The 14,522-nt window shown below is 40.1% G+C and overlaps 1 protein-coding gene across 6 annotated transcripts in view; it reads right to left on the bottom strand.

Moving 5' to 3' along the window:
* ACBD6 (acyl-CoA binding domain containing 6) overlaps positions 1-14,522 on the bottom strand; it is a 215,283-nt gene that overhangs the window by 2,854 nt on the left and 197,907 nt on the right. For 3 of the 6 annotated variants that reach the window (XM_086693811.1, XM_086693806.1, XM_086693803.1), the window contains one exon: positions 8,491-8,779. The exons of 1 other annotated variant lie outside the window; for it this stretch is intronic. In XM_086693811.1, coding sequence (XP_086549937.1) covers positions 8,625-8,779 — 155 coding nt within the window. In that variant the 3' untranslated portion in view covers positions 8,491-8,624. Of the gene's footprint in view, positions 1-335; positions 672-8,490; positions 8,780-11,243; positions 12,118-14,522 lie in introns of those variants that run through there. 2 more of the 6 variants (XM_086693810.1, XM_086693807.1) reach the window with 2 other exon arrangements.

Here is a 14,522-nt window from a genome sequence, read left to right on the forward strand (position 1 = left end):
TAAAGATGAGGATACAGAGCTTTCCCTGTTCAATCCTTTAGTGTAATGCCAATTAATGCACATTTGAAAAACTGATCACACTCAGTGCATAATAAACATTAGGTGAGGAAGACAAGGAAGCTTTCTTGTTCGGTCTGATAATCACTGTACTTTCACCCAAAATCTCTCTGATGAAGAAATTGTGAAAGGTTGCTAAAATAATAAAGATGCTTATGGTAAAGCCCCAATGATAATTTTCAAATCACACGAGCACAACAGACTGCACTGAAGGTTTTTTATGTCATAAGGATAAAGTCCAATGTATACAGATAAAATCCACGAAGAGGCTTATTTAAAAAATAAATTTTTTTGAGGTTTATTTTTGAGACACAGAGTGCCAACAGGGGAGGGGCAGAGAGAGCTGGAGAAAGAATCCCAAGCAGGCTCCAGGCCATGAGCTGCCAGCACAGAGCCTGCGGGGCTCAAACTCACGAACTGAGATCATGACCTGAGCTGAAGTGGGACGCTTAACCTACTGAGCCACTCAGGTGCCACCCAGGCGCTCCAAGGCTGGATTATCAATGTACCTTTGAGTATGGTTGCTTTTGTTTCCACTGTGGCTTATCCTGATACGGAGGTGCAGGGAAAACTTTTTGACTTGGTGTCACAAGGCTTAGATAATCACCCTGATTCTGAAAAAAAAAAAAAATAAATAAGATCATGCATACTGAAGTGCTTTAAATATAATAAACCTATAAAAAGATGAGCACGCTTACTGTTTCTACTTATATGACCTTGGACAATTTCCCTAAAAGTTCTGAGTTTCAATTCCCTCGTTTGCCAGAGAAAATACCAAATATTTCTACTATTACAATTATTCTGAGGTTCAATTAAGATGCTTGTGTGCACAGTCTTGTACAAAAGGTGTAACTACTGTTCTGGCATTAAAGCTAAGATGTATTCATTTTAAAACATATTAGTCGGGGTGCCTGGGTGGCTCAGTCAATTAAGGGTCTGACTTCAGCTCAGGTCACGATCTCGCGGTTCGTGGGTTTGAGCCCTGCATCGGGCTCTGTGCTGACAGCTCAGAACCTGGAGCCTGCCCCTCCCCTGCTTGCGCTGTCTCTCTCTCTCTCTCTCTCTCTCAAAAATAAATAAACATTAAGAAAAATTTTTTAAAAAGGACACATTGGTTTATGTATCACTAACCAAAAAAAAAAAGTGTGTCTTAGAATGGATCAAATACAGTATTATAACTACTATTAAAACATTTAACTCCAGGGGCGCCTGGGTGGCGCAGTCGGTTAAGCGTCCGACTTCAGCCAGGTCACGATCTCGCGGTCCGGGAGTTCGAGCCCTGCGTCGGGCTCTGGGCTGATGGCTCAGAGCCTGGAGCCTGTTTCCGATTCTGTGTCTCCCTCTCTCTCTGCCCCTCCCCCGTTCATGCTCTGCCTCTCTCTGTCGCAAAAATAAATAAATGTTGAAAAAAAAAATTTAAAAAAAAAAAAAAACATTTAACTCCAAATACCTTAGGAATTGGGATTTGAAATTCACTCATAAATATTTAAATTTTTAAATGTTTATTTATTTTTGAGAGAGACAGAGCACACGTTGGGGAGGTGCAGAGAGAGAGGGAGACACAGAATCAGAAGCAGACTCCAGGCTCTGAGCTGTCAGCACAGAGCCCGCTGTGGGGCTCAAAACCCACAAACTGTGAGATCATGACCTGAGCTGAAGTCAGTCGCTTAACCGACTGAGCCACCCAGGTGCCCCTCACTCACAAATATTTAAACTCAATGTTACTAAATTGTGGCTCATGGGTTACATACCTATTCTGTGATAAACATTTATTTGTGAGGGGGATTTCTAGGGGACTTGAAATTTGATGAAAGCTTTCATGTTTCAACTGTTAAATATTAAATAAACATTTGAAAGTCTTCATGTTCAAGTGAAGCATTCATTTGCCTAGGCACTAACCCCTTCTGCAACCCAAGCTCAGCTCTGCTATCATCCTGCACCTTGCTCATTAATCCTCAGAGATGCCATACTGTACATGGGATAATAAGCCATAGCCAAGCAGTTAAACCTGGCAGGAAGCTAAGAAATACCTATTTAATAGAAAGGTTCACTTGATTATAGCCACCTTTTAGCTGGAAAATGCTGAAACATTAAAAAAAAAAAGATATAATAGATACAATTCCAGATATTATACTTTGGTTGTTATCCGTCTACCTGACAAGCCTAAGAGAGAACAATGTGTGGCCAGTTGGCTGGATTCTTACATCTTTATTAGAGACACAGTTATAGTAGGTTTAAAATATTTAGTTTTTCATAAGTAATTTATGAATTTCTATCAGACTTTTAAAGTTACCTCACGCAATACCTTGAGATAACATCATGGGAGTAATTCTAAATATCCATGATAAGGGGAAAAGGGAGTGACAGTGGCCTGGAACAGTGTCTGTTATTCAGTGGGCTCTCAAAAAGTATCTGTGGATGGAATGAAGGAAAAGCTTGAACACTTACATGAGTTTTGTGGTCTAATAAAAAGGACTGCGATTTTGTAGACTTGGTCCTAACTGTGGCTCTACTACTCTGTGATCGTGGGCAATTGAAGTAACCTGCTTGTATTTTCAATTCATTCTTGTATAAGTGGACTTAACAGACACTACCCCACTTTAATAGGGTTATAATGGAGGGATGACAGATTAAACAATGCCCATGAAAACACCCTGAAAAGTCAAAAAAACTAAATGCATATGAAAAGATAGCACTAGTCATACAGAATTGAACATGTGGGTTCATTTCTGCCCTGCAGCAGAATCAGAGGCCAAATAGGTCAGAGTCCAACTTTCTGGCCAATGTCTCTTTAAAAAAAGCTTCCCCCCAGTGTGGTGATCAGTGAGAAAACTGCAGTCTATGTATGTTGTTAAAATCTTGGTCAGTGGTTTAAAAAAAAAATGGCACAAGAACAGACACTCAGATCAATGGAACAGAATAGAGAACCCAGAAATGGACCCAGAAATGTATGGCCACCTAATCTTTGACAAAGCAAGAAAGAATATCCAATGGAATAAAGACAGTCTCTTCAGCAAGTGGTGCTGGGAAAACTGGACAGCAACATGCAAAAGAATAAACCTGGACCACTTTCTTACACCATACACAAAATAACCTCAAAATGGATGAAAGACCTCAATGTAAGACAGGAAGCCATCAAAATCCTCGAGGAGAAAGCAGGCAAAAACCTCTTTGATCTTGGCTGCAGCAACTTCTTACTGAACACATCTCTGGAGGCAAGGGAAACAAAAGCAAAAATGAACTATTGGGACCTCATCAAAATAAAAAGCTTCTGCACAGCGAAGGAAACAATCAGCAAAACTAAAAGGCAACCGACAGAATGGGAGAAGATATTTGCAAGTGACATATCAGATAAAGGCTTAGTATCCAAAATCTATAAAGAACTTATCAAACTCAACACCCAAAAACCAAATAACCCAGTGAAGAAATGGGCAAAAGACATGAACACTTCTTCAAAGAAGATGTCCAGATGTCCAACTGACACATGAAAATATGCTCAACATCATTCATCATCAGGGAAATACAAATCAAAACCACAATGAGATACCACCTTACACCTGTCAGAATGGCTAACATTAACAACTCGGGCAACAACAGATGTTGGCGAGGATGCAGAGAAAGAGGATCTCTTTTGCATTGTTGGTGGGAATGCAAGCTGGTGCAGCCACTCTGGAAAACAGTATGGAGGTTCCTCAAAAAACTAAAATAGAACTACCCTACGACCCAGCAATTACACTACTAGGCATTTATCCACGGGATACAGGTGTGCTGTTTCGAAGGGACACATGCACCCCCATGTTTAGAGCAGCACTATCAGCAATAGCCAAAGTATGGAAAAAGCCCAAATGTCCATCGATGGATGAATGGATAAAGAAGATGTGGTATACACACACACACACACACACACACACACACAATGGAGTATTACTCGGCAATCAAAAAGAATGAAATCTTGCCATTTGCAACTATGTGGATGGAACTGGAGGGTATTATGCTAAGTGAAATTAGTCAGAGAAAGACAAAAATCATATGACTTCACTCATATGAGGACTTTAAGAGACAAAACAGATGAACATAAGGGAAGGGAAACAAAAATAATATAAAAACAGGGAGGGGAACAAAAGAGACTCATAAATATGGAGAACAAACTGAGGGTTACTGGAGGGGTTGTGGGAGGGGGGAATGGGCTAAATGGGTAAGGGGCACTAAGGCATCTACTCCTGAAGTCATTGTTGCACTATATGCTAACTAATTTGGATGTAAATTTTAAAAAATAAAAAATAAAATAAAATAAAAAAAGCACTTCTCCCAATATTTCAAATAGGCAGGGTAACACCCCATGTCACCTGGTAGGAGCACTTAAAACTATGAAAAGAGGGTCAGTCAACAAAAGATTTCTCATTCTTGAAACACAAGGGGTCAGAAAAATGGTTCTCAATGGGATCCACAGAGCCCTGGGGAGTCCACGGATGGGCTGCAGGAGATCTGTGAACTCTTCAAAATTCCATGCACAACATTGTATACCTGGGGAAGAAGTTTATAGTTTTTCAAAGTAATCTGGAACTCCTCAAGAGTTAAAAACACTGATTTAGTAGATGCAAGCAAGTGTTCTGAAGATAATAATGATTCAGAGATTTTTCTTTGCCTCCTCTTTAATGATTATTTACATGATCCTCTTTTTAGTCCTCATTTTTCACTAGTCTGTATCAAAACCACCGTGAAGGCAATCAGGGTCTCTTAGATTAGCTGGTGCACAGCAAAGTAAACGACAGTCATGAATATTAAATAAAGAAAAGAGTCACTAGTGTTGTTCTGATCACAGTATCGTCAGGAAAGGAAAGAGAAAAAGCCACCAATTTCCTTTTGCAGTTTTTTAGGGATAGAGAATGGGGCTAGGTATGTTTTTATGTGTAGACAAACATCTACAGAGGTGGCCTGAAGATAAGAAAAATAAATGTGAAACTGAGATGAGGTAAGAGTAGAAAGGCAATCTATAAACAGTCTAGAAAATTCAAGTGGTCAGGTAGCAAAAAGTAACTACTCGTAACTCAGAAAAATGCCTTTAGTTAGCCACCGCTTTATGACTACTCCAACTAAATTCCTTTTTAGGAGAACACAGAAGAGACTCAATTTTTAAAATACCCATGTACACTAAAAATAACAAACCAGAAAGTTTGAACCAAGGATGAAGTAAATGGAATTCCAAACCCAGTAAATGTCTTCCCCCCACTCCACCCCCCAAAAAAGCAACAATTATTTTGAAATACTTCTGTCATGACCAGAAATGAACCCTCAGAAAAAGGTTTTCTATGATCCTTTAAAATACTAATTGGCTTGAACATCACTAATCTGTCCAGGAAGAAAAAATTTCTGCATAGCGGAACCAAAGTTATGCTAAGTTAAATTATATCTTAGTTTTATCCCACTGAACTATACGAAAAGATGGTTCGCCATGTATCTGGGGAAGTTAGCTGGCTCTCTGCTCCAGTAAGTTCGTGTTCTTTGCTTGGTGGGAACTACTGCAGCTCTTGCCAATGGAACGCAGGATCTGGCTGAAGTGTGATGCGCTACCTAATAATCCGATAGTTTAAGGGGAAGGAAAACAAACCAAGATCCAGTTTTCTCTGACACTTCTGGATGTAATCTTCCCCTTAAGGCATAGGGAGAAGATCCACAGATTGTTACGACAGTAAGGTTTTCGAAAATTCAGATACCAGTGATAAAAGAGAGATTTTGGAAATTGACTTTAGAATGCACTTGTGGGGTGCCTGGGAGGCTCAGTCGGTTAAGTGTCTGACTCTTGGTTTTGGCTCAGGTCATGATCTCACTGTTCGTGAGTTCGACCCCCACATCAGGTTCTGCTCTGATAGTGCGGGGCTGGTTGGGTTTCTCTCTCTGCCCCTCCTTTGCTTGCTCTCTCTCAAAATAAACAAATAAACTTAAAAAAAAATTTAGAATGCACTTGCAAATGTAGAGTTGGTGACTGTTTTTAGTGGCAGCTTTGAATATAAATTTGAAATCTTGATTCACTTAGCATAACACTCTCCAGTTCCATCCATGTTGCTACAAAGGGCCAGATTTCATTCTTTCTCATTGCCACGTAGTATTCCATTGTGTATATAAACCCCAATTTCTTTATCCATTCATCAGTTGATGGACATTTAGGGTCTTTCCATAATTTGGCTATTGTTGAGAGTGCTGCTATAAACAGCGGGGTACAATTGCCCCTATGCATCAGTACTCCTATACCCCTTGGGTAAGTTCCTAGCAGTGTTATTGCTGGGTCATAGGTAGATCTATTTTTAATTTTTTGAGGAACCTCCACACTGTTTTCCAGAGCAGCTGCACCAGTTTGCATTCCCACCAACAGAGCAAGAGAGTTCCCGTTTCTCCACATCCTTGCCAGCATCTATACCCTCCTGATTTGTTCATTTTGGCCACTCTGACTGGCGTGAGGTGGTACCTGAGTGTGGTTTTGATTTGTATTTCCCTGATGAGGAGCGATGTTGAGCATCTTTTCATGTGCCTGTTGGCCATCTGATGTCTTCTTTAGAGAAGTGTCTATTTATGTTTTCTGCCCATTGATGGGGGGTGGGAGGGAGGGGAAAGTGGATGATGGGCATTGAGGAGGGCACCTGTTGGGATGAGCACTGGGTGTGGTATGGAAACCAATTTGACAATAAATTTCATATTAAAAAAACAAAGAACATACAACAGCATCAAAAAAAAAAAACCCAAAACAAAACAAAGAAACCTTGAAAAATAAAATCAATAAAAAGTTATATTCTTTGCTTAAAAACAATCTATATAACTTTAGACGTTGCAAAACAGGTTATGAAAAACTTGACTCGGAAATTTTAAGGTCAGATTACAAAAGAGAAATGAAAAAAGGAGATCCTTGACAGCTTTTTGCTTAGATAATGACCCTGTAAATCTGAAATGAATAAATATTTTGATTTGCTAATGTCCTAAAAATGCAAAAGTACTATTAATGAAAGCTGCATGCAACATCTTGGTCACTTTTACTGTAACTAATGAATAATGTTTGTTAAAACACAATTAATGTGGAACATGAGAGAATTTAGCTTATAGCGGGTTGCAAATGTGGTTGGGATTATGGGAAAAGAACAGATAATGAATAGAAAGCTCCACTAGAATTACAGTAATGTTTTCACTGTGTACTAACGTGCATATCACTTCCACAGATAATTAAGAAATCAATTAAAGAATGAACAGTCTTGGTGAATGGTTTTGGTTTACATCTCAGAAAATAAGAAATGAGCTTAGAAAAATCACAAAATAAACAGCATTAATATGCCTCATTTCTGCTCTGAAGGGGCTTGTTCCAGAAGGACAGGTTAGCCTGAGCTAATGAAAATCGTGTCCACTGTTGAGGGCTCTGCTAAGCAAGTTTATTACTTTTTTTAATAGAGACGCGTTGGAAAAATTATCTTTTAAATAGTCATCTCTGCATCTCAAATCATTTCTTACTTCATTTCTCTTCCTAGGACAACTACCTACTTTCTTTATATAACGAGAAATGTCAAGGAATTCCCCAGATGGAGTTCTTGAGGCTTGAAGGGGAAAACATAGGGAGCCAGTTTCAAAAGCGGCATACTTGTCGCTCCCTTAAAGAAAAGCTGTGGTGGATTTGTCTATGTTTTTAATTAGAAAATAAAAGCTCTCTTGGTATCCAGAAGTAACTATACTCACAGCTAAGCATTGGGGCATTAGGGGCTATTTCACATTAGACTCAAACAGCCTCACAGTTCAGGCCTGAGCTCATTTCCAGAGACTACTGCCAGTATGTGACTGGAACATCAGAGCCAATTAAAAGGGCCCTGGGGGAAATCCCGCCCCGTTTTCTGGAGGTGAGTTTAAGGAATCCTGAACTAACCAGTGAATTCTCCCAAATCTGCGCTTCAATCCTGAAGTGAGGTCACTGAATCTTATTCTAAAATGCCCAAGGTTTTGGGGTTTTCAGTAAATCTGGTTGTTTCTCGGACTTCTAGGCCCCTATGTGACAAAATTCGACCTTTTTTTCTCTTTTGCTTGCTTTTTAACACCCCTCTGTCTTTGTCTTCTCAATTCTGTCTGCCAAAAATAGACATTTTAGCTACCGATATTCAGGCCAGCTGTGCAAAATGCCACAAGATCACTTGACCTCTACTGTATTGGGATTTCATGCAACTTTCCCTGTCAGGGTAGCACTGTCGGTCATATTTTGCTTCTGTATGTTTTTTTAAAAGAGCAGCCATGTTTAATACTGTGAAATACGAGGCGTCCCCTCCTTGCCCCACCCTCTAGAACAGTGATAAATTTCAGTGCGCGCTCAGCAGAATTGGATTGTATTATACGCAGGACACATGTTCATCACCACAACTGTACTTGCTGGAACGGATGCAAGGAGAATGAATTGCTGAGACTTCAAAATCCCAGTTCCTCAGAACTGATTTTATTAGCCAATGTATACCAAAGATGGGTGCTAAAAGAAGTATTATTTTTGCAGGTGTCCTTCATCACTGGAGCTCTATGATGTTACGGACTGTGGTCTTCCAGCCTTTTGATTATACCTTGCCGGTCGTGTGCTGCTGCAACACCAAAGAGATAGCCTTGCAACCTGTCACCTCCTCCGGCAGGCAGCCGTCCTGGTCTGGGAGAGCGGGGTCAGCGCCAGACTGCAGCAGCAGCTCCACAATGTCTAAAAACTCGCAGGCAGCAGCTGCCAGGAAAATTGGCAAATATGAAAACAAGGTTACTATGAGACCAAGAGAAACGACTATACTCCAGCAGGAAAGGCAAGTGCCGAGCAACGAGGGATCCCAAACAGCAAGAAACGTCACAGTGTGACGACAACTGTGCCATTAGTGTGGATTTTTCCAGGGTTAGGAAAAGCAAATTCACATTTTTGGTTGCCCAGGAGCAAACAGACACATTTTTAAAACTGTGAGGTTTTCAGACTCTATTCTTAAGGATGGGACGAAGAGAAAGAATAAAAACAGTGTTTGAGTATTTGTTTTACTTTGATCAGAATAATGACAGGTGTGCAGGCTATGTCAAAAGGCTAAAAATATTGTAAAAGAAAATATTTTGTTTTGTCTTTGAAGAGGGGGTTAAATGAGTAACTTTAAAATTTGTAAAACAACAACAACAAAAAAGCTAGCCTATGAATCACACCATCCATCTATAGAACTTTTATTTATTTAGAAAAATAATAAATGTCCCCAATCACACTAGGCATAGAAAGGGGACAAGGACCTCTCGATATGGAGACTTATTATGAAGATGGTACGGTATCGCCCCCAGGAAGGACAAACAGACCAAAGGGCTAGAATGGAGAGCCATCTATTTTTCTGCACATATATGGAAACTTGATTTATGATGACGCTGGCATCGCAGATCAGCAAGGAAACAAAGATCCATTAATTCAGAGGCACTGAAACAACTGGGCTAAAGGCAAAACCAGGTATTTCATACAAGATGAAACAGAAATGGCAATAAACATATGAAAAGATGAACAACCACATTAGCCGTCAGGGAAATGAAAATTAAAACCAGAAGATACCAATTCATACCCACTAGATAGGTGAAAATTAAAAACAGACCATACCAAGCACTGAGGAAGCCTGGAACAAGGGCAGCTCCCCTCCGGATGGGCCCTGGTAGGGTCACTTTGGATGACAGTTTGGCATTACGTGTTAAACCTGCACACACACAGGCCCTGCGGCCCAGCAATCCTGCTCTTATTCCCATCCTCCATGGACACTCGTGCATGGGTCTCCAGGAGACGTGCAAGAACGTGTGTAGCAGCACTATTCGTAATAGACCCCAATGTAAGCAACGCAAATGCCCATTAAAAATAACGTGAAAATAGAATACTGTTTACTTCTACAATAAAATCCCACACCGCATTGAAAACTAATGAACTATGGTTTTCCACACGAATTTATCTCCAGGACATAATGTTGAGGGAAAGAAGCAAGTCAGAAGAATATATACAGTATGATTACACTTAAACAAAATTTTAAAAATAGACCAAACTAAACACCATTGTTCAGAGAGACAATTATGTAGTGAAACTATAAGGGAAACTGTTAATATAAAATTTGGGATAGTGTTAATCTTGGGGAAGGACCTGCCCATGGAGGGAAGGTCACATGGTTGGATAGGCACACACAGGAGGTTTTGAAGATACTGGCAATGTTCCATTTCTTAAGCTAGGTGGTGGGTTCATTTTTTTAAAGTTACATTTAAAATTCTTCATATACCTTTTATATACTCTTTCACAGTGTGATGTAACATAATAGCAACAACAAATCAAAAAAGAAAAACAGGGAAAGAAAGAAGGGTAGGAAGCTTGATTCAATGGTCATTTTATTGAGTACATGCTATAACAATCCTATCAGTTAAGATTCTTGCTCTGAAGAATTTGTTTAACACCTGGGAGGCTAATATGTGAACTGGACACTCTTAACACAGAATAACTATTGTGGAGTGTGTGTGCACACACACACAGAAACCTGCAAAAAAGTGGGGGTGCGGGTGGAGAAGTTGAGGGATCAGGGAAAACACGAGTAGTTCATATGTAAACTGAGCTCTGAAGGACAGAGTAAAATTCCAGGTAAGTGGAGACAGAAAGGCATTGCAGGGGGAGAAAACGCCACTAACAGAGGCAGGAGAGCACAGGGAGTGCCCAGAGAACTGTCTGTGGGTGCTGGGACACAATATACAGACAGTCAAAAGCAGAGAGGCTGGACTTGAGTCAAAGTATGCAGGGCCTTGAAAGCTGTACTAAGCCATGCTGACAAAAGTGTGGTTTTGAATGCTATACTAAAGTTTGCATTTATAAAGAAGGGAGTGGCGTAATTTGGCCGCTGTGCTAGCATGATAATTCTACAATGAGTGACTTGGACAGCCTAGAAATTTGTCACAGGTAGACCAATTAGGAAACTATGGTAGTTCTTTCAGGAGGCTTGAAATCAGCCAGTGTCAGCGTGAATATAAAGAAGGGACTGGGCGGGGAGCCTGGGTGGCTCAGTTGGTTAAGCATGATCAGGTCATTACCTTACAGCTCATGAGTTCGAGCCTCACATTGGGCTCTGTGCTGACAGCTCAGAGCCTGGAGCCTGCTTCAGATTCTGTGTCTCCCTCTCTCTCTGCCCCCCCACCCCCCGCTCTCTCTCTCTCTCCTTCAAAAAATAAACATTAAAAAAAAAAATTAAAGAAGGGATTGGGGGCGCCTGGGTGGCTCAGTTGGTTAAGTGGCTGACTTTGGCTCAGGTCATGATCTGACTGTTCCTGAGTTTGAGTTCCGAGTCAGGCTCTGTGCTGACAGCTCAGAGCCTGGATCCTGCTTCGGATTCTGTGTCTCCTTCTGTCTCTGCCCCTTCCCTGCTTGCACTCTCTCTCTCTCTCTCAAAGATAAATAAACATAAAAACATTTTTTTTTTTTAAAGAAGGGATTGAATAAGCCACTGAAATTCATGTGGATAGGACATAGCAAAGTACAGGATGGGCTTTAAGAAAATGTTTATGAACACTAAATTTGATAATTAATAAAGCTGATAAAATGTTATATTTATAGACAAACACGTGTTTATATTTTGTGATTTTCCTGTTGTTTTTTGGAAGAACAGTATTTTATCTTAGGTTTCAAATATTTTTATAGGTTTTTGAAAAGCTTACAGACCCACTGCTTGTGATCATAATGTTGACTATTGAATAAAATGGCCGGAGTATTTCTGCACTTGATATGAAACCCAAGCACATAAAGAAAATTACTGGTAAATCTGAATACATAGAAACCTAAAATTGACAAATTTGAACACATAAAAATTTAAAACAGCTATACCACACACACAAAATATGATATATAAAGGTAAACCATAAATTGGGAAACATATTCACATATATAACACATACAAGAGCTAATATCCTTGATATCTAAAAAGTGTTAACAAATCAATCCAAAAGGATAATGGGCAAAAGAATTGTAAGAACCAAAGATGATAACTTACATTTTCAGTCTGGGAGACCACAGAGATGTTGGTGACATTATCTCTAAAATAAGGAACCATAATAAGGAAGAGCAGGAGTTTTTGGAGGGGAAGAGAAGAAAATGATGGAAGGGGAGAAATAATCTTGGTTTGAGGCATGATAAATATTAGGAATACTGGTATTACTAATACTGGTAGAGGTACTAGAAAATGTCCATAAAACTCATAGAAGATAAGACAGGAGAAAAACCAAGATGACCTTGGGTATGACAATGATTTTTTAGCTATGACACCAAAGGCACAATCCATGAAAGAAAGAATTGATAAGCTGGGACTCATTAAAATAAAAAAAACTTCTGCTCTGCGAAAGACTATGGTAAGGGAATGACAAGGCAAACACAAACTGGGAGAATATATTTGCAAAAGACACATCTGATAAAGGACTACTACCCAAAATATACAAACAACTCTTAAAGCTCAACAACAGGAAAACAAGCATTGGATTAAAAATGGGGTCAAAGACCTTAACGGAGGCCTCATCACAGATCTACAGATGGCAACTACGCTTTTGGAAAGCGTATTCCCACATCATGTCATCAGGGAAATGCAAATTAAAAGAACATACCAGTACACACCTATCAGAATGGCCAAAATGTGGGACACTGGCAACAGCAAGTGCTGGTGAGGATGTGGAGCAACAGGAACTCACTCATTGCTGGTGGGAATGCGAAACGGTACAGCCATTTGGAAGGCAGTGTGGTGGTTTCTTACAAAACGAAACATACCCTTACCATATGACCCAGCAGCCATGCTCCTTGGTATCCACTCAAAAACCTACGTCCACTCAAAAATCTGCACATGAATGTCTGCAGCAGCTTTAATCCTAATTGCCAAAACTTGGAAGCAACCAAGAGGTCCTTCAATAGGTGATGGATAAATAAGCTATGATACATCCAGACAGTGTAATATTACTCAGCACTAAAACGAAATGAGATAACAAGCTATCAAAGGACATAGAGAAACCTTAAATACATATTACTAAGTGAAAGAAGCCAATCTGAAAGGGTTACCTACTGTACGATTTCAACTATATGAACATTCTGGAAAAGGCAAAACTATAGAAATAGTAAAAAGATCAGCGGTTTCCAGAGGCAGGGGTGAGAGAGGGATAAACAGGCAGAGCACAGTGGATTTTTAGGGCAATGAAAATGTATGATATCATAATGATCGATACATGTCATTTTACATTTGTCTATAGAATACACAATGAGAGTGAACCGTAATGTAAACTTTGGACCTTGGGTGATTATGATAATAATTTTAATTATTATGAGAATAATTTTATGTATGTAGGTTCATCAACTATAACAAATGTACCCCTCTGATTGGAGATGTTGATAATGACAGAGTGTGAAATAATAGAAAAGATACATATTGGTCTCTGTCCCCAGTTCCTGACATAGAGCTCCTAAAAACCTCTGGACTTTCCTAAGTGATAAGAGCACTAGAGGCATCTTTTGTTCTAATACTTGGTCTCTGACCCTGGTTCTTGACACAGAGCTCCTAAATCACTTGGAATTTCCTGGATAATAGGAATATCTTTTGTTTTAATGAGGTGACTCTTGGTGAGCTTCTGGATTGCTTCAGAAAGAGAGCTGGTCACCAAAGAGACCAAGCCATAATTAGAAGCTTGTAATTTTCATGGGGCCACTGGGTGGCTCAGTCGGTTAAGTGTCCGACTTCGGCTCAGGTCACGATCTCATGGTTTGTGAGTTTGAGCCCCGTGTTGGGCTCTGTGCTGACAGCTCAGAGCCTGGAGCCTGGAGCCTGCTTGGGATTCTGTGTCTCCCTCTGTCTCTGCCTACCTCCTCCCCTCCCCCTGCCCCCGGGTGGCAAAAATAAATAAACATTTAAAAAGTTATAAAAAAAAAAAAAAGAAGCTTGTAATTTTCAGCCCCAACCTCCATCCTCTGGGAAGGGGAGAGAGGCTGGAGATTGAGTTAATGATCAATCATGCCTATGTAACGAAGCCTCCATAAAAATCCTCCAAGTATGGGGTTCAGAGAACTTCTGGGCTGCTGAACACCTGGAAATATGTAACAGGTGGTACTGGTAAGGGCATGGAAACTCTGTTCCCCTTCCCCCATATCTGGTCCAGTGTATCTTTTCCATCTCCATGTTCATCTGTATCCTTTATCATATCCTTTTATATTAAACCAGTAAACCTAAGTGTTTCCTTGAGTTCTGGGAGCCACTCTAGCAAATTATCAAACCCAAGAAGGGGTCATGAAACCACAATTTATAGATGGTTGGTCAGAAGTGCAGGTGACAACTTGGGACTTGGGACTGGCATCTGAAGGCAGAGGTGTAGTCTTGTGGGACTGAGGGGAAGGTAGATAGTGTCTGAATTGAATTAAGTGGAAGAACATTCCGCTGGTATCACAGAGAATTGCTTGTTGTGAGGAAAAA

The sequence above is a fragment of the Puma concolor genome, chromosome E4 (assembly GCF_028749965.1).
Source record: "Puma concolor isolate L17-30 chromosome E4, mPumCon1.1.hap2, whole genome shotgun sequence".
NCBI classification, from domain to species: domain Eukaryota; kingdom Metazoa; phylum Chordata; class Mammalia; order Carnivora; family Felidae; genus Puma; species Puma concolor.